This window comes from Nycticebus coucang, chromosome 22, assembly GCF_027406575.1.
Source record: "Nycticebus coucang isolate mNycCou1 chromosome 22, mNycCou1.pri, whole genome shotgun sequence".
NCBI lineage: Eukaryota > Metazoa > Chordata > Mammalia > Primates > Lorisidae > Nycticebus > Nycticebus coucang.
In genome coordinates, this window is record NC_069801.1 from 20,291,756 (window position 1) to 20,312,717 (window position 20,962).

At 49.6% G+C, this 20,962-nt stretch overlaps 1 protein-coding gene and 1 long non-coding RNA gene across 6 annotated transcripts in view; one reads left to right on the forward strand and one right to left on the reverse strand.

Annotated features, from left to right (window-relative positions):
- Positions 1-6,481: 6,481 nt before the first annotated feature.
- Positions 6,482-8,142, forward strand: LOC128575423 (uncharacterized). The gene is made up of 2 exons (XR_008376990.1): positions 6,482-6,653; positions 7,784-8,142. It is a non-coding gene; the product is annotated as an uncharacterized LOC128575423 (long non-coding RNA).
- Positions 8,143-9,356: 1,214 nt separating this feature from the next.
- The window catches only part of CRYBG2 (crystallin beta-gamma domain containing 2), a 42,149-nt gene continuing 30,543 nt past the window's right edge, over positions 9,357-20,962 (reverse strand). The window contains exons 15-21 of one of the 5 annotated variants that reach the window (XM_053577038.1): positions 19,382-19,511; positions 16,592-16,731; positions 16,170-16,293; positions 11,503-11,661; positions 10,274-10,336; positions 9,644-9,803; positions 9,357-9,536 (exon numbers count right to left, since the gene is read on the reverse strand). In XM_053577038.1, coding sequence (XP_053433013.1) covers positions 9,448-9,536; positions 9,644-9,803; positions 10,274-10,336; positions 11,503-11,661; positions 16,170-16,293; positions 16,592-16,731; positions 19,382-19,511 — 865 coding nt within the window. In that variant the 3' untranslated portion in view covers positions 9,357-9,447. The other 4 variants (XM_053577040.1, XM_053577041.1, XM_053577042.1 and 1 more) reach the window with 4 other exon arrangements.

Consider the following 20,962-nt stretch of genomic DNA (forward strand, 5'->3'; position numbering starts at 1 on the left):
CAGTTTCCCGGGCGACCAGGACCTGTGCCCCTCTCATTGGCTAGTTCGAGGGGGCCGTGAGCAACCTGGGCGGAGGCGCCACTCGAATTCTATTGGCCCACAGACTAGAGTCGTCTCGGGCTACTGCGAATCCCAGAATGCACCGCTCTGAGCGGCCCGGGTTGGGGGAAATACAGGGCTTGTTCCTACCGCAGGCCGGCTGGTAGAGAACCTGGGGTTAGGTTAGGAGAGAGGCAGGAGTGGGATGAGATGAAAAATTACCTATTGGGTTCAGTGTACCCTGTACGGGTGATGGGTACACTAACAGCCACTATGCAGTGTGTAAAAAACACCTTAACAAAACTCCGCTCGTGCCTCCTAAATCTATGGAAATAAAAAATAAATATAAAAAGAAACTGCTGACAGCCTCTGGACCTAAATTTGTGATTCTGACGATGCCACTAATTTCCTTCATTAATCTTGGGAGGAATTATCCCTCTGAGCCTATTTCCCCATCTGATCGGTACGGTACTTTATGGGGGCTGCTTTGAGGATGAATTGAAGTGATGCAATACTTAGGAAATGTTTTACCTCAACTCAAATTTTCAAAAGAAAAAACACTTAAAAAATAAAATAAATGGGGCGGCGCCTGTGGCTCAAGGAGTAGGGCGCTGGCCCCATATACCAGAGGTGGCCGGTTCAAACCCGGCCAAAAACTATAAAAAGAAAAAAAAGATTATAATAAATAAAATAAAATAAATGGGCTAGGTGCAATGGCTCACGCCTGTAATCCTAGCACTCTGGGAGGCTGAGACAGGAGGATCACTGGAGGTCAGAAGTTGGAGATCAACATGAGCAAGAAGGGAGACTGCCCCACCTCCTCGCACCTTGCCCCCCTGGCTCTATCATAAATAGAAAAAGTGGAAAAAATTATCCGGGCGTGGTGATTCCACTGAAGTCTAGCCAGGACGACAAGAGTGAGACCCATTCTCAAAATAATACTAAAAATAATAAATAAGCTTCTTAAATCTGAGTTTCTCCACGAATTCCTTGACCAGATGGTGCCCTGAAGGGAAGCTCCAATTCTAGTTCCCTTGTGTAATAGTTGGGTAAGGTACTCTCCCTCCCTTTGGTAAGACATTATGCCTCCCTGAATCTCATCTGTAATTGGATTAGACTCCATCACCAGAGCGACAAGAGCCAGTTTAGTTAAGAACACAAACTTTGGGGGTGGGCCTGGTGACTCACACCTATAATCCTAGCACTAAAGGAGGCTGAGGCTGGCCAATCCCTTGAGCTCATGGGTTAGAGACCAGCCTGAGCAAAATTGAGACCCCGTCTCTAAAAACTAGCTGGGCATTGTGGTCGGTGCCTGTAGTCCCAGCTACTTGGGAAGCTGAGGCAAGAGGATAGCTTAAGCCCAAGAGTTAGAGGTTGCTGTGGACTATGATGCCATAGCACTCTACCGAGGGCAACAAAGTGAGACTCTGTCTCAAAAAAAAAAAAAGGGGCGGCGCCTGTGGCTCAAAGGGGTGGGACGCTGGTCCCATATGCCGGAGGTGGCGGGTTCAAACCCAGCCCTGGCCATAAAAAAAAAAAAAAAAAAAAGCACGAACTTTGGGGTTAGAGTGTTGGCTACTGACTGTGTGTCCTTGGACCTGTTAAACACCTTAGTTTCTTCATGTGTAAAATGAGATTATCTATCAAACACCTGTACAGAGCATGTTTGCCAAAACATTTCCTGCTATTAATCATCTTCGTCATTATCTCTAAACTCTCTCAGCTGTGATGGTCTAGGAATTGATGCCTTCTGATCTAGACACCCACTTCCTTAGGCTCAAGTTCAACCACCAAATCCCTTTCTTTACATAATTCAGACTGCACTTTTTAATAATTTATTTTCCATTTGACTTTTTAACCTACATTCAGGGGAGGGTAGACAACTTAGGGCATTTTTTTTTTTTTTTTTTTTTGCAGTTTTTGGCCAGGGCCAGGTTTGAACCTGCCACCTCCAAAATATGGGGCCGGGGCCCCACTCCTTGAGCCACAGGTGCCACCCAGCACATTCTTTATATACCAATTGGAAGCTAAAGAAAGCTACCAATTATAAGGTGCCTTCCAAGCACCAGATACCAACATTAGGAGATTTACAGATGAGAAAACTGAAGCATAAGAAAGTGAAGTGACTGACGGCACCTGTGGCTCAGTGGGTAGGGCGCCAGCCCCATATACCAAGGGTGGCGGATTCGAACCTGATCCCAGTCAGCTAAAACAGCAGTGGTAACTACAACAAATAGCCAGGCGTTATGGCGAGCACCTGTAGTCCTATCTACTCCGGAGGCTGAGGCAAGAGAATTGCTTAAGCCCTGGAGTTGGAAGTTTCTGTGAGCTGTGATGACACAGCACTCTACCGAAGAGTTGATAGAGACTCTGTCTCAAAAAAAAAGGAAGTGAAGTGACTTGCTCAAAACTATACAGGAAGCAGAAGTGGATTCAAACCCAGAACTGCCTGCCTCAAGCGTCCATGTTCTTTCTAAAAAGTCCCACTCTAGGCTTGGCGCCTGTGGCTCAAGCGGCTAAGGCGCCAGACACATATACCTGAGCTGGTGGGTTCAAATCCAGCCTGGGCCTGCCAAACAGCAATGACGGCTGCAACCAAAAAATAGCCAGGTGTTGTGGCAGGCTCCTGTAGTCCCAGCTACTTGGGAGTCAAAGGCAGAAGAATCGCTTGAGCCCAGGAGTTGGAGGTTGCTGTGAGCTGTGATGCCACAGCACTCTACCCAGGGTGACAGCTTAAGGCTCTGTCTCAAAATAAATAAACAAGTAAATAAAAAGTCCCACTCTAATAAAATAGGCAGGCAGAGGTAAACCAAGCACACAGGGTGTACAGACCCACTGCTAAGGGAGGAATTGGGCAGAAAATATGAGTATAGATTGGCAATGTGAGAATTCTTTTTCTTTTTTTTTTTTTGAGACAGAGTTTCACTTTGTTGTCCCCTGGTAGAGCGCTGTGGTGTCATAACTCACAGCAACCTCAGACTGTTGGGCTCAACTGATTCTCTTGCCTCAGCCTCACAAGTAGCTGATGTTATAGGTGCGGTTTTTTTGCTGTTGTTGTTTGTTTAGCAGGCTCGGGCCAGGTTCAAACCCATCAGTTCCCGAGCACGTGGCCAGTGCCCTAACCACTGAGCCACAGGCACCTGAAGTGAAAATTCTTGTTGCTGAGCTGCTCACAGAAAGTTTTCTGAGGCCTGAGGTGTATGATGATGAGAAAGTCTGATGTTATGCTGGGTAGGAGCTGAGATTGGAGAGAGTAACAACCTTATGCTGTCTCCTTGCTAATGAAGGTAAGCCAGGGGTGGGGGCAGAAGCCCTGCCCTCAGAAGCCCTGCTGTGCTCTGGCCCCTGACTCCTGCCTCTTTGAAAACAGGGGCCTGAGTGGCATTTACCCAGTTGTCAAGAGTTACCCCATACCCCCCTTCCACCCAAGGCATGGCCTGAGAATTCTACAGTAGACAGACAATACTGAGAACATCTAGTTCCTGGGAGTGAGGAGCCCTCCAACCTGACTGGACACTTATTTGATTTTTTTTAAGTTTCTCCAGTGAAAATGTATACTTTTATCATATGTGTAAGACTCTGACTTCCCCCTTACCATCTCCAGCTTAGCATGACATTCAGCTTTCAGATTCTGAGTCCTGCCCTTCTTACTTCCAGAAACCATCATACTTTTTCTTAAATTCCAGCCTCTCTTTAGAATGAAAATATCCGGGTGGTGCCTGTGGCTCAGTGGGTAGGGTGCCGGCCCCATATACTGAGGGTGGCAGGTTCAAACCCAGCCCCGGTCAAACTGCAACAAAAAAATAGCTGGGCATTTGTGGCAGGTGCCTGTAGTCCCAGCTACTTGGGAGGCTGAGGCAAGAGAATCTCTTAAGCCCAAGAGTTTGAGGTTTCTGTGAGCTATGACACCACAGCACTCTACCGAGGGCAACATGGTGAGACTCTGTCTCAAAAAAAAAAAAAAAAAGAGTTTGCTAAGTAAAATAACTGGGGAAGTGTTTTCTTTGCAGAGGAAATACATGGGCTATAAAACAGCCTAGGGCAGTTGGAGAGAGGCAAGGTGGGTGTGGCTGAGGCTAAGATGCGGTCTGGATGTAGGGAAGTGGGGTGGGGGATGTTAGAGAACCCAAGACATGAGGCTGAGGAGGAAGGCAGAGACCTTGAATATCACATTAAGAAGTTTGGTCTTGGTCCCTGGCGAGAGTTTGTAGGGGATGTGGACTGAGATTCCCCTTGCTAGCTAAGGTTCAGAAGTCAAGTTTGGGTCTGGGCTTGGTAACTCACACCTGTAATGCTAGCATTCTGGGAGGCCAAGGCAGAAAGATCCCTTGAACTCAGGAGTACAAAACCAGCCTAAGCAAAAGTGAGACACCGTCTCTACTAAAATAGAAAAATCAGCCCAGCATTGTAGTGAGTGCCTGTAGTCCCAATTACTCGGGAGGCTGAGGCAGGAGGATCACTTGAGCCCAGGAGTCTGAGGTTGCTGTGAGCTAGGGTGAGGCCCTGGCATTCTAGCCCAAGTGACAGAGTGAGACTCCGGGAAAAAAAAAAAAACCCCAAAAAGAAAACCAAGGAAGAAGTCAGGTTTGGAGAAGGCATATAGGAGTCAGAGATCTAGTTTGTATCCCCAGATCTGCTACTCACTTGCCCTTCTTTGGGCCCTTAGTTTTCCCATCTATAAAATGGGGGGTTTCGCAGGCCTCTTTAAGCTTTGTGACCAGGACTCTGTCTATTCAGATTTTTTTTTTTGCAGTTTCTGGGCAGGGCCAGGTATGAACCTGCCACCTCCGGTATATAGGACTGGTGCCCTACTCCTTTGAGCCACAGGCACCGCCTTGTCTATTCAGATGTTACCGGACAGAATGTAACTGCTTAGAGGACAGGAGAGGAAAAGGTTTGAAACTCCTACTTCCCTCCTCAGGTACTGACAGACTCCAGATGGTCTCTCATGCCCCAATTCCTGATGACCTGTAAAAGCCATTCCAGTACCCTCATACCCCTGCTCAGCTTCATAACACAGCAGTGTCAGGAAGTGAAAATGAAGCTTCTGGGTTTGCAAGAAAATGTTTACAAATATGAGTCTGGCATTTGGCCTCCTCACACTGCTGGTCCCAGGACTTAGCCTGCCCAGCTGCCTCTTCATAAGAGGGAAGAAGATTGCCCAGTGTGATGAACCCCCAATTTTTAGCACAGCAGTCTTGGATTTCAACATGTCTCCTGTTCGCTGGGCCAATGCTCTTCTGGCTGCCTGGCTTTCATGAACTCCCAGAATCACCCACCCCCACAAGTGTACCAAAGACAACAGATAACTTGAGTCAGCAGTCAGGAGAGACCACTGAGTGAAGGGGCAGAGGGGTGGTGATGAGGGTGGTGGGTAGTTAGGGGCTCCTCCCTTTTCCCTCCCTACCACCTACCTGCCTTCTTTCCACTTCCTAACTCTCTGTTATCAGTCTTGACCTCAGTTCTTTTGAGCTGGCTTCAGCCAGGGGCTAGAGGCCCCTAAGGGCCCACCAGGTCTTCCCTGGGCTTGTAAGACAAGACCCCAAATGGCACCTGTAGCCCCAGCTACTTGGGAGGTTGAGGCAGGAGGATTGCTTGAGCCCAGGCATTAGAGGTTGCAGTGAGCTATGATTATGCCATGGCACTCCAGCCTGGGAGACAGAACAAGTCCCTGACTTAAAAATAAATACTTCCCAAGCCTTCATTCAGAACCTGCAATCCATCTACAACCCCATCTTAGAATCTAAATCTATCCCAGCCTTTCTCCTTCAGCTCCCATCCCCTGCCCCAATCTTCTTTAACCATAACAAACCCATTTATGTAATATTTACTATGTGTTGACTCTTTTAGTATTTTTTTGTTAAGCTGTCACCCTGGGTAGAGTGCCGTGCTGTCACAGCTCGCAGCAACCTCCAACTCTTGGGCTTAAGCAATTCTCTTGCCTCCCAAGTAGCTTGAACTATAGGCGCCCACCACAACACCTGGCTGTTTTTTGGTCGTAGTTGTCATTGTTGTTTGGCAGGCCCGGGCTGGATTCGAACCCGCTAGCTCCAGTGTATGTGGCTGGTGCCCTAGCCACTGAGCTACAGGCACTGAGCCTGTGTTGACTTTTTAAAAATGGTTTATTACACGCATTACATTTAATCCTCCAGCAGCTCTTTTCTGAAAGGCTCACAGAAGTATAGTTTCTGGCCCAGGGTTTCGAGTTGGTAAGAAATTAAACCAAAACTCAATCCCCAAGACTCAAGACTCCAAGCCCTGGGTCTGTTTACTATGGTAGTGGCCCTCAGTTCGCCTAGCACCCACGGTAGGCCCGGTCCCCCTCCAGAACTCATCGCCACGCCCTTAGAACCTGGGCCTCTCTTAACACACACACGCCCACCTGTGGAAAGGAAGCAGCACCCTCCCTGCCTTCCCCATAGGCCCTCCTTCCTCGCCCTACACCACCCCGCCTCCTCCCCTGTCTCCTGGTTCAAAAGCAGCCAGGCCAAAAGAGGACCACACAGCCCCGGCTCATCGCTCTTTGCCACAGGCTGCTATCAAGAGAGAGCCAAGATCCTCCCAAGATGAAGGGCTTTCTCTTCCTCACCATCAGCCTCCTGGTTATGATTCAGGTAAAAGCAGTCTTTCAGAGCTCCTGGCACCACCACCCCAGGACTCCTCAAACCTGGGTGGCACAACAGGGACGGAATGCAGGCTCCCAGGGACCAAGCCTACTCCCTGGAGAGCAGAGGCAGAAAGGTCTCAAGAGGGGAACCAGGGATGCAGGGGGCTCGGCTGCCCAGCCTTCCAGCTCTTCTGGCTGGGGCTGGGTTGCTTGAGGGCTGCCCCGGATAGAAGCCTGAATCCATAGCTGGGAGAACTTACAGGGTGCTAGGCACGCTGAGGCACCCTAGGGGTACTGAGGGATAATAGAGAATTGGAAGCTTGGGAAGACACCCTGAGTGAGGATGGCACAAAGCCATAGGGGGCCTGGGGAGATGGTCTGGAGGGGCAGAATGTCCACGTGGAGCCTGCTGTGGTTCCAGACGTAGTGGGGAACCCCTATACCTCCCACCCCCACCACTCCCTCACCCAGAGAAGTCTGGTTACTTGGGAATACAGAACTCTAGCACTTCAGAAATGGGGTCTCAAAATCAACTGCTATTCCAGGAGGCAGCTTTGGTAAAACCCCATGTACCCTGGGGGGGACCAGTCAGTATAGAGACAGGGGCTATCAGGTTCCAGATCAAGAACAGCTTGTTCAAGCATCAAGAATAGCTTGATCACCATCAAAAACAGCTTAATCTCCATCAAGAGCAACTTTAGTTGAGCTTGATCAAGCATTAAGGACAGCCTGTTCACCATCTGGCTACTTCTCCACCCATCATCTGCCCACCCACACTAGGCCAAGTGCTTCTCACTCAGGCCTGGCTTGTGTGACCCTCATGACTGAGATGAACTTCTGATTTAGAAGATGAGGAAACTGAGCTTAGAGGCTAAGGCCCTTGCTGGGCTAGTAAGGTCAAGGTCTGGGGCTCCCTGTCTCCATGTATGCTGGAAAGGCTGGTGGCCTAGGAGAGATGGGCCAGGGAACACCTTTGTAGGGAACGGCAGGAATCAGCCAAACATCTCAGTGGAAATAGTGATCACATACGACAGAAATAGGACTGTTTTATGGAGTTAGGGGAGAGGACTGTGTCTTTAAATAACAAACAGGGGGTTCTAAAGTGCCTCTGAGCTCCCCCTGCTTCTCCTCTTGCAGATACAAACTGGAGTCTTGGGAAACCAGACGGACAGCGCCAGCGGTGCTGCTGCCGATATCTGGGCATTCCACAACGTGGGTGGAGGCAGCTTCCTCTTCTTTTTGACCAACACCCTAATACACCTCTTCCACCTCAGCTGAGGTGCCTCAGCCCCGGCCCTGGGCCCCCTGAAACAGCTACCACAGTCACTTGCAAGAGAATTCTCCCTCACTCTTGGGAGGGGTTGATGTCAGAGATCACCAGGTTGTAGAAACCAACAGGCAGAGCTGTGGGGGCAATGGCCAAACTGGGGCAGTACTAATATAGTGGAGCAGGCAGCCTCCAGCCAGGGGTCAATAAATTTGTCCTCGTACTTGGAGTGGGGTCTTTCGTGTGTTCATTGGACATTGCTGGGCCCTAAGAGCCAGGTGTCCAGCGGTATCAAGGAGCTTCTCAGCCCCCACCAGCAAGGAAGGTGGCACCAGGTAGCATCCACCCTGGCTTCCCTGCCCATAGCCCAATTCTGAGTGCCAGGGCCCAGAACTTGGCATCCTTACCAACTCCTTCGGTTATATTTCTTTACTTTTGTGTGGATGTTTGGGAATGAAGGTCCCAGAGATCCCACCATTCTGCCCCCAGAGCCCTTCCCATCTCAGCCTCTTCCTTGAGGACCTCAGGGAACAGAGGGGGTTCCTTCTCTTCTATGTCCTGTCCTCTCTGAGCTGGGTTAGGGACCCAGCTACCCATCCTAGCTTCTTTGACTGAGGCCAAACCTAAACCTTGAGACCAGAATTGGGGGAAGTGGAGAGGATCCCTGAGGACACAGACCTTTGTGGTGTGGCCCCACTCGGCTCCCTTGCCTGGCCCACTGAACTTGTAAGTTTCACCCCTAGACTTGTCTGCATCCCTAGAACATCTTCTTCTGCCACCTCTAACTTGGCTGACTGCTTCCCACTTCAACATCCCTCCTCCAGGCAGCTGGTTTAGGTGCCTGCTTTGCACATTCCTCCACTTCCATTCTTACCCTGCCATAGAGGCATCACCCTACCTGTCAGAATCCTCCACTGGAATATGAGTTCCCTGAGGGTGGGACAGCCCAGTGCCAGAGCCTGCCAGAGCAGGCTCTTCAAACATGACACCTATGGCTCAGTGGATAGGGCGCCAGCCCCATAAACTGAGGGCAGTGGGTTCAAACCCGGCCTCGGCCAAATTGCAACAAAAAATAGCCTGACACTCTGGCAGGCGCCTGTAGTCTCTGCTACTCAGGAGGCTGAGGCAAGAGAATCGCCTAAGACCAGGAGTTGGAGGTTGCTGTGAGCTGTAATAGTACAGCACTCTACTGAGGGTGATAAACTGAGACTCTGTTTCCAAACAAACATAAACACACACACACACCCCTTCTGGGTGACTGACGACTGCCCAGAACACACGCAGGGAGTAATCTGGTCCCAGGGCTCCCTCTGCTGGCAGAGGGAGGCCTTACATCTGTGCTCCAAAGCTGGAGCCCAAGGAAAAAAGCAGGGGGAAGAGTAGGGGAAAGAAGGCAGGTAGACAAATTTCCACCCTACCCCCAAATATCAATGCGCACAAAGATAAGGATACCTGGCAGCATATTAGAAAATAGCTTATGTTACTATAAAAACAGTCATCCTGGAAAACATCTCCAGGGCTGGGGTAGGAGTATTCAAAGCACGTGTATGGTCCAGATTTGGGACACCCTCTCCTTGGCCAGCTCCCATAGCACCACATGGTCCCGGTCATAGCTCCGGCCACCTAGAGGAGGGAGATTAAGAGATGGGAAGACAGTCAAAGGAAGCTGGGGACTCCACAGCCCTCAGCCCCCACACCAAGGGCTCTCTGCTCTGCACACCCCACATTACCTTTCACATCCAGGATCTGGCCTTCAAACATCTGGCTGCAGATGTGACCTGATTCATTGATGCTCCATGTCTGGCGTGGCAGGCGGCTCTCAGCCCACAGCACAACCTTGGAACCTGGGCTGGGAGGTCCAATCACCTGCAGGCTCATGGTGGGGGCCACCTGAGGCCCCAGAAGGTCATCAGGCACTGTTCTTCCCCACAAGGACTCGCCATACCCAACATACCCTTGACACATCTGGCTTTGAATCCTGGCTCTTATCAACTGTAACCCTTGGCAAATCTCTTACCCTTTCTGGGCTTCAGTTTTCTTGGGGATGGGAATTTCTAAAAGCAGGGTTTGGGGAGGGTTCAATGTGAGAAATCATAAAAGAACTGGAAAAATATTAACACCTCCAGGAAGCCTTCCATGGTTGACTCCCAAAGCATAGGCTTTAGCATCAGACAAACCTCCACACATTTACTGGCTGTGTGACTTCCAGTAAAATATTTAACTTCTCCTGTCCTATATGCTCCAGACTAAAGATTATCAGAGGCATTTGTGTGAAGGGTACCCCGCACCTCTCATTCCAAGGAAAAGACAAAACTTCTCAATGGTCTACAAAGACCTCCACTTCCCATAGCCTTTCTGACCTCATCTCCTGCTGCTTCCCCTGCAGAGACTCCCCTCCAGCCGCTGAGGTAGTCTCGCTGGTCCTAGAAAATGTCAGGCACATTCCCATCTCAAGGCTTTGCACTTGCTGTTCCTCCTGCCTGGAATGCTCTTCCCTCAGACGTCTGCACGGCTGCCTGCCTCAAATGTCACCTTCTCTGCAAGGGCTCCCCTTGTCAGAGCTATTTGATACTTTCTATTCTCCTTTCTTGATTTCTCTTTCCTCTATTGCACTTTCTTTCTTTCTTTTTTTTTTTTTTTTTTTGTAGAGACAGAGTCTCACTTTATGGCCCTCGGTAGAGTGCCGTGGCCTCACGCAGCTCACAGCAACCTCCAACTCCTGGGCTTAAGCCATTCTCTTGCCTCAGCCTCCTGGGTAGCTGGGACTACAGGCGCCCGCCACAACGCCCGGCTATTTTTTTTTTGTTGCAGTTCGGCCGGGGCAGGGTTTGAACCCGCCACCCTCTGTATATGGGGCCGGCGCCCTACCGACTGAGCCACAGGCGCCGTCCCTTTTTCTTTTTTTTTTTTTGAGACAGAGTTTCACTTATTAACCCTCAGTAGAGTGCTGTACTGTCATGGCTCACAGCAACCTCCAAATCCTTGGGCTTAGGTGATTCTCTTGCCTCAGCCTCCCGAGTAGCTGGGACTACAGGCGCCTGCCACGATGCCCGACTATTTTTTCGTCGCAATTTGGCTGGAGCTGGGTTTGAACCATATACCACCCTCGGTATATGGGGCCGGCGCCCTACTCACTGAGCCACAGGCGCCACCCTCTATTCTCCTTTCTTGATTTCTCTTTTCCTCTCTTTCCTCTTGCACTTTCCTCATCTAAGATACTAAGATATTTTACTCATGTAAGTTGTTTCTGTCTCTCCCCACTATGATGTAAGCTTCAGGAAGGCAGGAGTCATTTCCCACTGCTGTATCCCCATTACCTAGAACAATGCCTGGCACATAGTAGGAGTTCAGGAAATGTCTGTGGAGTGAAGCTATCATTAGTAACAGGATTCGAGTTCTGTCACCAGATATCAGAGCTGGGGGCTCCCTAAGAAGCATCTGGTTCAATGCTCTTGTTTTACAGACTGAGTATGACTTGCCCAGGGGTACACAGCCTGTATTCTCCACCTCCCCAGGGTCCTGTTCCTGACTGGGCTAGGACTCCCCAAGATGGGTCTGGGTGTCTCTGTCCTAGCCCCTCAATCAGTACCTGGTTCTTTAGCAGCCCATCTTCATAGTACCAGATGCAGCTGCCTCCAGCTCGGGGATCGGAGACCACTACACGGCCCGCCTTCATGTCCTCCACGTGGTCTGGAACAGCCAGGAATCCCCCCAGTGCTGCATTCCAGAGGCGGAAATAAACCCGGCGCTGGTGGTGGGGAGAGGCTGAATCAGGGGCCCCAGGGAGTATGCCCCAACCTGGGCCTCCAATACCATGGACTCTGCAGTATCAAGGTCCCAAGGCCTCCATCCTGCCTCCAAACTTTCTCTGACCCTGTGTCTAAGTCATTCCTTCTTCACATACATAAGAGGAAGGCATATGCATTACACACACACACACACACACAAACACAGATACACAGAGTTCCAGGTTCATAGATACCCACAGATGTGTGCAAAGGGACAAACTAACAGATACACTCATGGGCCACATGGTGGCATAGAAGTTCACAGAAAGCACAAACACTGGATACATGCAGGCACGTAAGCACACGCATCCTAACCTCAGTGCCAGGCACTTCTGTTTGCTGCAAGGAGATAGACGTGTGCGGGGATACAAACATGCACACACCTGTGCTGACGAGGGCCCCAACTGGGTGCACACTGGGCTGCTAGACATCAGACTTGGCCCTTGGTGAGAATCAGCTAGGGGTCTTAGATAGTGGCTGCAGTAATGACAGTAATAATAATCACAGCTAATGTTTGTTGAGCGCTTACCCACTTGAGCACTGTTCTATGGGGTTATACATATATAATTCATCTTCAGTCATCACAACAAATGCATGATGCGTATCACCCCCATTTTGAAGAAATGGAGGTCCAGGGAAGTACAGTACTTGCCCAAGATTGTAGAGCAAATCCTTGTCCACTTCTCTGGGCCTTTATTTCCCCATCTGTAAAATGTGAGGAGGAGTGGAGACAATCTCCAAGATCTCTTTCAACAATGATGTTACAAGAGTGTGGCTATAGGGTCAACACAAATGTCCTCATACAAAGACACAAACACTCTCAATAGTGTCACAGGTGCAAGCACGCATAGCCATAAATACACTCCTACAGATAGACAGACAGACACATACACACAGGTCATCACCAGAGCATGCAGACACATGGACACAAATTACAGTAGAACCTCCATAGTTGGCCACCACCCTACTTTGACCACTGCCTTAAGTTGATCTAATTTTCATACACCAGACACGCACCACATGTATATATGAGTATAGTAGGCCTTGTTCCTTATGTTGACCAATGTGTTACAGTCACTTGGGTGGTCAACTGACAGAGGTTTTACTGTAATATCCTGGGCACAGAGATACCCTCAGATAGGCCAGGCACAGTGGCTCACACCTGTAATCCTAGCACTCTGGGAGGCTGAGGTGAGTGGATTGCCTGAGCTGAGAAGTTCGAGACCAGCCTGAGCAAGAGTGAGATCCCATCTCTAAAAAAAATGGCCGGGCACTGTGGCAGGTGCCTATAGTCCCAGCTACTTGGGAGGCTGAGGCAAGAGAATCGCTTGAGCCCAGGAGTTCAAGGTTGCTGTGAGCTATGATGCCACAGCACTCAACCCCAAGGCAACTGAGTGACACTCTGTCTCAAAAAAAAAGGAAACACCCTCAGATGGGCACATACGTGCAAAGACACACACACAGAGCCCATACCGTGTGCATAAGAGAGAACTAAGTCCATGCCTGCAGCCATACATACACAGAAATGCATGTACAGACACAGCGTTTCTCCAAGTGAGGTGTACTTACTACCAGTGGGTGGTACATGATATCATTTTTAGTCCTAGGTGGATAAACTTATTTTTTTTTTTTTGTAGAGACAGAGTTTCACTTTACTGCCCTCGGTAGAGTGCCATGATGTCACAGGACTCACAGCAACCTCCAGCTCTTGGGCTTCTGCGATTCTCCTGCCTCAGCCTCCTGAGCAGCTGGGACTACAGGCGCCCGCCACGACGCCCGGCTATTTTTGGTTGCAGTTCAGCAGAGGCTGGGTTTGAACCCGCCACCCTCGTTATATGGGGCCGGCGCCCTACTCATTGAGCCACAGGCACCACCCTATTTTTTGAAAATTTAATAATGGCCAGGCACAGTGGCTCATGCCTTTAATCCTAGTACTCTAGGAGGCAGAGGCAAGAGGATTACTTCAGTTCAGGAGATTGAGACCAGCCTGAACAAGAGCGCTGTCTCTACTAAAAATAGAAAATTAGCTGGGCATTGTGTCAGGCACCTGTAGTCCCAGCTACTAGGGAAGCTGAGGCATGAGGATCATTCGAGCCATAGAGTTTGAGATTGCTATGAGCTACGATGATGCCACAGCACTCAACCCCAGAGTGACAGTCAGACTTTGTCTCAAAAAAAATTAAAATAGCTGGGCATGGTGGCTCACACCTATAATCCTAGCACTCTGGGAGGCTGAGTGGGTGGATTGCCTGAGCTCATGGGTTCAAGACCAATCAGAGCAAGATGAGACCCCCATCACCAAAACTAGCTGGGGGGTGGCACTTGTGGGTAGGGTGCCGGCCCCATATACTGAGGGTGGCGAGGTCGAACCCAGTCTCAGCCAAACTGCAACAACAACAACAACAAAAATAGCAGGGCATTGTGGCAGGCACCTGTAGTCCCAGCTACTTGGGAGGCTGAGGCAAGAGAATCACCTAAACCCAGGAGTAGGATGTTGCTGTGAGCTGTGATGCCACAACACTCTACTGAGGGCGATAAAGTGAGACTTTGTCTCTAAAAAAAATAATAATAATAAAAACTAGCTGGGGCTCAGCACAGTGATTACGGCACCAGCCACATATACCGAGGCTGGCAGGTTCAAACCCGGCCCAAGCCAGCTAAACAACAATGACAACTGCAACAAAAAATAGCTGGGCATTGTGGCGGGCATCTCTAGTCTTAGCTACTTGGGAGGCTGAGGCAAAGAGAATCACTTAAGCCCAGAAGTTTGAGTTTGCTGTGAACTGTGACACCATGGCACTCTACCAAGGGCAACACAGTGAGACTCTACCTCAAAAAATATATATAAAATAAAATAAAATAAAATAGGCTCGGCGCCTGTGGCTCAAGTGGCTAAGGCGCCAGCCACATACACCTGAGCTGGTGGGTTCGAATCCAGCCCGGGCCCGCCAAACAACAATGACGGCTGCAACCAGAGAATAGCTGGGCGTTGTGGTGGGCGCCTGTAGTCCCAGCTACTTGGGAGGCGGAGGCAGGAGAATCACTTGAGCCCAGGAGTTGGAGGTTGCTGTGAGCTGTGATGCTACAGCACTCTACCCAGGGTGACAGCTTGAGGCTCCGTCTCAAAAATAAATAAATAAATAAATAAAAAATAAAATAAAAAACGAGCTGGCCATTGCAGCAGGTGCCTGTAGTCCCAACTACTTGGGAGCCTGAGGCAAGAGAATCACTTTAGCCCAAGAGCTTGAGGTTTCTGTGAGCTATGGCACCATGGCATTCTACTGAGGGTGACAAAATGAGACTCTCTCAAAAAAAAAAAAGTAATTCATGAATTTTTAAAAAGAAAAAAATGTAATAGCCAGGGCAGCACCGGTGGCTCAAAGGAGTAGGGTGCCGGCCCCATAAACCAGAGGCAGCAGGTTCAAACCCAGCCCCAGCCAAAAAAAAACTGCAAAAAAGAAAATGTAATAGCCAGGCGTTATGACAGGCGCCTTGTAGTCCAAGCTACTTGGGAGGCTAAGGTAAGAGAATCGCTTAAGCCCAAGAGTTGGGGGTTGCTGTGAGCTTAATTCCACAGCACTCTACCAAGGGTGACATAGTGAGACTCTGTCTCAAAAAAAAAAAAAAAAAAAAAAGAAGGGTAGCGCCTGTGGCTCAGTGAGTAGGGCGCTGACCCCATATACAGAGGGTGGCAGGTTCAAACCTCAGTCCCGGCCAAACTGCAACAAAAAATAGCTGGGCGTTGTGGCAGGCACCTGTAGCCCCAGCTGCTTGGGAGGCTGAGACAAGAGAATTGGTAAGCCCAAGAGCTGGAAGTTGTGAGCTGTGATGCCACAACACTCTACCAAGGGCAACAAAGTGAGATTCTGTCTCTACAAAAAAAAAAAAAAAAGAAAGAAAAAAATGAAAATTTAATGGTAATATTGTTATTATAATGTCTATAAGAAAAAATCATACATTCACATCAAACTCATTACTTTGTGGATATTATTCCTTAGGGCAAGGACAAGGTTTAAAAAAAGTTAAGTTAGGCTCACACCTGTAATCCTAGCACTCTGCGAGGCTGAGACGGGTGGATCACTTGAGCTCAGGAGTTCAAGACCAGCCTGAGCAAGCGCAAGACCCCGTCTCTACTAAAAACAGAAAAACTAGCTGGGCGTGGTGGTGCATGCCTGTAGTCCCAGCTCCTTCAGAGGCTGAGTAAGAGGATATTGTTCAAGCCCAAGAGTTTGAGGTTGCACTCTACCCAGGGTGACAGAGTGAGTCTCTGTCTCAAAAACAAAACAAAAAACAAAAAAAAAGTGAGTTGATTAAAGAAAAATATTAGGTAAATAATGGTTCAAGAGGAATGATCATGTGACAAAAATACACAAATGATATGTTTGGGGAAATAACAGACACACAGCTAGACATGCCTACCTGGACACACTGGACCACAGACATGCTTGAGCCCAGACATGCTACCCACCTGCTTGATGGGGTAGAGGGAGCCAATTCTCTGCATGCCGCTGTAGGTCAGCCAGTTTGTGATCTCACAGCTGCCTACCAGCCACTGGCGGCCCCGGAAGTCACTGTGCTCACACAGCACCCATCTGGGCCCAGCAGGTGCCAGAGACACAGACAGACAGACAGGGAGAGGAGGAGGAAGGGATGTCAGAACGTGCTCCACCTCCTCTTCTGTCGCTGGGATCAGGATCCTGAGGCAGGAGAAGGAGGCTGGGAGGTGGGTTAGGGGACTAAGGGCAAAGTCTGCATTGCCCTCCTTCCTGGCTCTGAGAGGAGGTGGCAGAGTGCGGTGGGTGACAGGCCAGAGGCCCCAAGATTTCAGTCCCACTCACTATTCATCCCCGCCAGCCGCCCACACCCCCGGCTTCCCCGCTGCACACTCACACGCCTCCCTTGATCCGCACAGACAGCACATGGTTGTTGAAGCCCTCGGCTTGCAGGCTCCGCACCTCCCCGCTGAGCTCAATCTCCTTCCCCTCAAAGCACTCGAGTCCGAACAGGAAGATGGAGGGCTCTGAAAAGTGCTGAGGGCATGGGGGACGGAGGAGGGTGAGGCCACAAGAGCCTGAGCCCTGACAGCCCACAGCCCTAGACACTTGGCTCCCAGATATACCTCAGGCCTTGTTCCCTCCTCAGCTGTGTCCCACAGGGCCACTGACTCCTGGACACTGCCAGCTGTGTGTTCTGTATCTTCAGATACAGCCTGAGCCAGATCAGGCCTTTCCATGAAAAGGCACTTCTAAGAACCAGCAGCCAGGCTGAAAACCTAGGGCCCACTCTACGTCCTCTCCTTCTCATCATCACTGTAACAGTAATGCTGGTAATGACAGCAGTTCTCACAGTTCTCATTTATTCAGGGCTTACTACAGGTTCTGCGCTAAGTGCTTTATCTGATCTCATTATAACTCCTCAACTATAAGGTAGATCCTATTATTATCCCCACTTCATAGGGAGGAAATAGGCTAGGGAGAGTAAACTCCTTTCTTGGGTCCTAAAGCTGGTCTTCAGAACCAAGCCTGTCTTCAGAATCCAGCATGTAGCTGTAAGCGGCTTGGACTCCAGAGCCACCTGCCTAGGGACAGGCCTTGCTCTGTCTATCACCAACTGTGTGACCTGGAGCAAGTCACCAGGCCACTCTGCCTCACTTTCTACAACTGGAAAAGGGAGAGAATGGTGGAAACTTAGGGTTGTGGTGAAGATTAAAGGCCTTAGTTCATGGGAAGCCTTTTATTTGTTTGTTTCTGAGACAGAGTCTCACTTTGTCACCCTGGGTAGAGTGCCATGGCATCATAGCTCACAGCAATGAGCTCACAGGCCTGCCTCAGCCTCCCAGAGTGCTAGGATTACAGGCATGAGCCACTGCCCCCAGCCCTCAGGGGAAGCCTTTTATTTATTTATTTATTTATTTTGTAGAGACAGAGTCTCACTTTATGGCCCTCGGTAGAGTGCCGTGGCCTCACACAGCTCACAGCAACCTCCAACTCCTGGGCTTAAGCGATTCTCTTGCCTCAGCCTCCCGAGTAGCTGGGACTACAGGCGCCCGCCACAGCGCCCGGCTATTTTTTGGTTGCAGTTTGGCAGGGGCCGGGTTTGAACCCGTCACCCTCGGTATATGGGGTCGGTGCCTTACCAACTGAGCCACAGGTGCCGCCCAGGGGAAGCCTTTTAAATGCCACCTGGCACATGCCACACGCTCAGTAAGTGTCAGTTGTTCTGATTGGGTGCTGCCCACACAGTCGCCACGTTCTACAGATGCTAGATGTTTAGTGGCCTACATCACTTCCGTCCATCTCTTCCCAGGTTCAGGATATAACCATCTATTCTGGTGATATATCCCTTCCCCCTCTCTCTGTCTACAGCAGAGCCATCTTTCTAGTTGTTCCTGTTACTCCTCCCTGCATGGAACATCACATGGGCAGCACCATGCTCCAGGCATGAGAGGGATTAACACCCCAAAGTGTTAATTAACGTCTCTGCCCTATTTTTGTATCTGGATACACCACTCTGTATGTAATCTTTTTTTTTTTTTGAGACAGAGTCTCGAGCTGTTACCCTGGGTAGAGTGCTCATAGCAACCTCAAACTCTTGGGCTTAAGTGATTCTCTTGCCTCAGCCTCCCAAGTAACTGGGACTACAGGCACCCACCGCAACCCTGGGCTATTTTTTGGTTGTAGTTGTTTGTCATTGTTGTTTGGCCAGCCTGGGCTTGATACGAACTCGCCAGCTCCAGTGAGCTACAGGCACCGAGCCTACATCTTTATAGGCTCCCTGAAAGCAGAGCTGTGCCTGATTTTGTTCAGTGTCCTCAGGTCCTATTTTAGCAGGTGTGCAATGAATAGCTAGTAAATTGAACTGGTTTTGAAGCCCAGAGTCAAGGAGACATGGGGCAGTTCAGGTAAAGACTAAATTCAGCAGGTACCATGGCTCATGCCTGTAATTATAGCACTCTAGGAGGCAGAGGCAGATGGATTGTGTAAGCTCAGGAGTTTGAGACCAGCCTAAGCAAAAGTGAGAACCCATTTCTAAAAATAGCCAGGCATTGTTGGCATTGTTGCCGGTGCCTGTAGTCCCAGCTACTCGGGAGGCTGAGACAAGGGAATCACTTGAGCTCAAGAGTTTGAGGTTGCTGTGAGCTATGACAAAGTGACACTCTGTCTCAAATAAAAGGCCAGGTGGGGTGGTGCCTGTGCTCAAGGAGTAGGGTACTGGCCCCATATACTGGAGGTGGCAGGTTCAAACCTGGCTCCTGCCAAAAACTGTAAAAAAAAAAAAAAAAAAGCCCAGGTGCAGTTGCTCACTCCTTAATCCTAGCACTCTGGGAGGCCAAGGCAGGTGGATTGCCTGAACTCAGAAGTTTAAGACCTGCATGAGCAAGAGCGAGACCCCATATCTACAAAAATAGAAAAACTAGTTGGGCTTTGTGGTGCACAACTCTAGTCCCAGCTACTGAGGCAAGAGGACTACTCTAGCCCAAGAGTTGGAGGTTGCTGTGAGTTATGACGCCACAGCACTCTAACAAGGGCGACAAAGTGAGACTCTGTCTCAACAAAAAAACAAAGACTAAATTCAACTCCACATAAGCTCACTGGGCAGTGAGACGAGACCTCGTGCCCAGGACCCCTCAGCAGCAACCTCTGCCTCCAGGGTTGCCTGGAACTGACCAAGGAAACTCACCAGGGGTACCTTCCGTAGAGAGCACAGGACTGTGGAGGCTAGACAGCCCATGGCTGTGAGAGTGGGGAACTCGCCCTCAGACAGAATGTGCTGGTCACCCTTGAAGTCCTTCTCATCAAATAGGATCCAGCTGGGGAAGAAGAAGAATGCAGAATGTGAGGGGGTATCGGAACCTACCCTGACCTCAGCCTGCCCAGGCTCCCCAAGATGCACAAGAATGGACAGACTCCATCTTGTTCTCTTAGCCCAGGAGAAGTCAAGGTTGAACAGGCACTGCAGCAGCAGGGACTAACGTCAGACTTAAGAAAACTCTAACTGAAATTATACTACCACTATGGAGGAGAATTTGGCAAAATTAACTCCATGGCAATTACACAGCAATCCTGTATCTAGGAATTTATCCTATGGACACCCTTCAAAAACATGAAATAACACATGCATAAGGCTACTCATTATAGCACTGTTTATAACAGCTAAGAGGGTAACACTCCAAACGTCTATTAACAGAGGATTGGTTGAATAAACTAAGAAAAGGAGTATAATGTAGTAGTTAAGAGGAATGAGAAAGAGCTCTTAAAGGGATATAAAGTCTCACCCCAATTAAAATGGCTTGTATTCAAAAGACAGACAATCACAAATGCTGGCAAGGATGTGAATAAAGGGGAACACTTGTACATTATTGATAGGAATCCAATTAGTACAGTGGACAACAATATGGAGGTTCCTCAAAAAACTTAAAATAGGGCTGGGTACGGTGAATCACACCTGTAATCCTAGCACTCTGGGAAGCTAAGTAGGTGGATCACCTGAGCTCAGGAGTTTGAGACCAGCCTGAGCAAAGCAAGACCTCGTGTGTACTAAAAATAAAAAACTAGAGTACAAGCAAGAGTGAGAACCCAATGCGGCCAAGTAACAGCTTCCCTGCAACTGGGCACGGTGAGTCTGGGGAGATAAGACTCCAGGCATCTCTGGCTGGTGGGATCTGCCTACAATCATCCCTTTGAGGATACAGGGAGTCAGCAAGGGACTTCTGGACCCCAAGAGGACAAAAAAAGTGGAAAACTGGCAAGTGGTTGTGTGTGTTCGATCAACCTAATCCTGCTGGCAGCTGTAAGTACAAGCAGCAGTGAGACTGCAAACCGGAAAGGCCTTACCTGTGAACTGTTTCAGTGTTTTTGGACTTGGCACTCAGTTGAACTGCCTTGGGGAGAGCTTGAACAGGATAGCGGAGAACTTTAGGCATTGTCTAGGACCCCAGACTGAGCCGCTGAGCCGGACGGAGCTAATAGTGTTCGGCTGTGGGCTGCAGGGAGCCATTGTGAGAGAACTGCCCCAGCAAGCTCCGCCCTCTGGGTCACAGAGCAAGGATCGGGTGGGAGCTAGTAATCTAGTGACTGAGCAGCCAAAGGCGGGGACTGAGATGCCCTACAGCCTTAACCCGCAGGGGCAGAGTGAGACCGGGTTTGGCACACTGGAGCCTGGGGCTGTTGTCCTGGGTAGAGTGCTGTGGCATCACAGCTAATAGAGACCTCAAACTCCTGGACTTGGCGCTGGCCAGACCTCCATAAGAGCTGTGCTGCA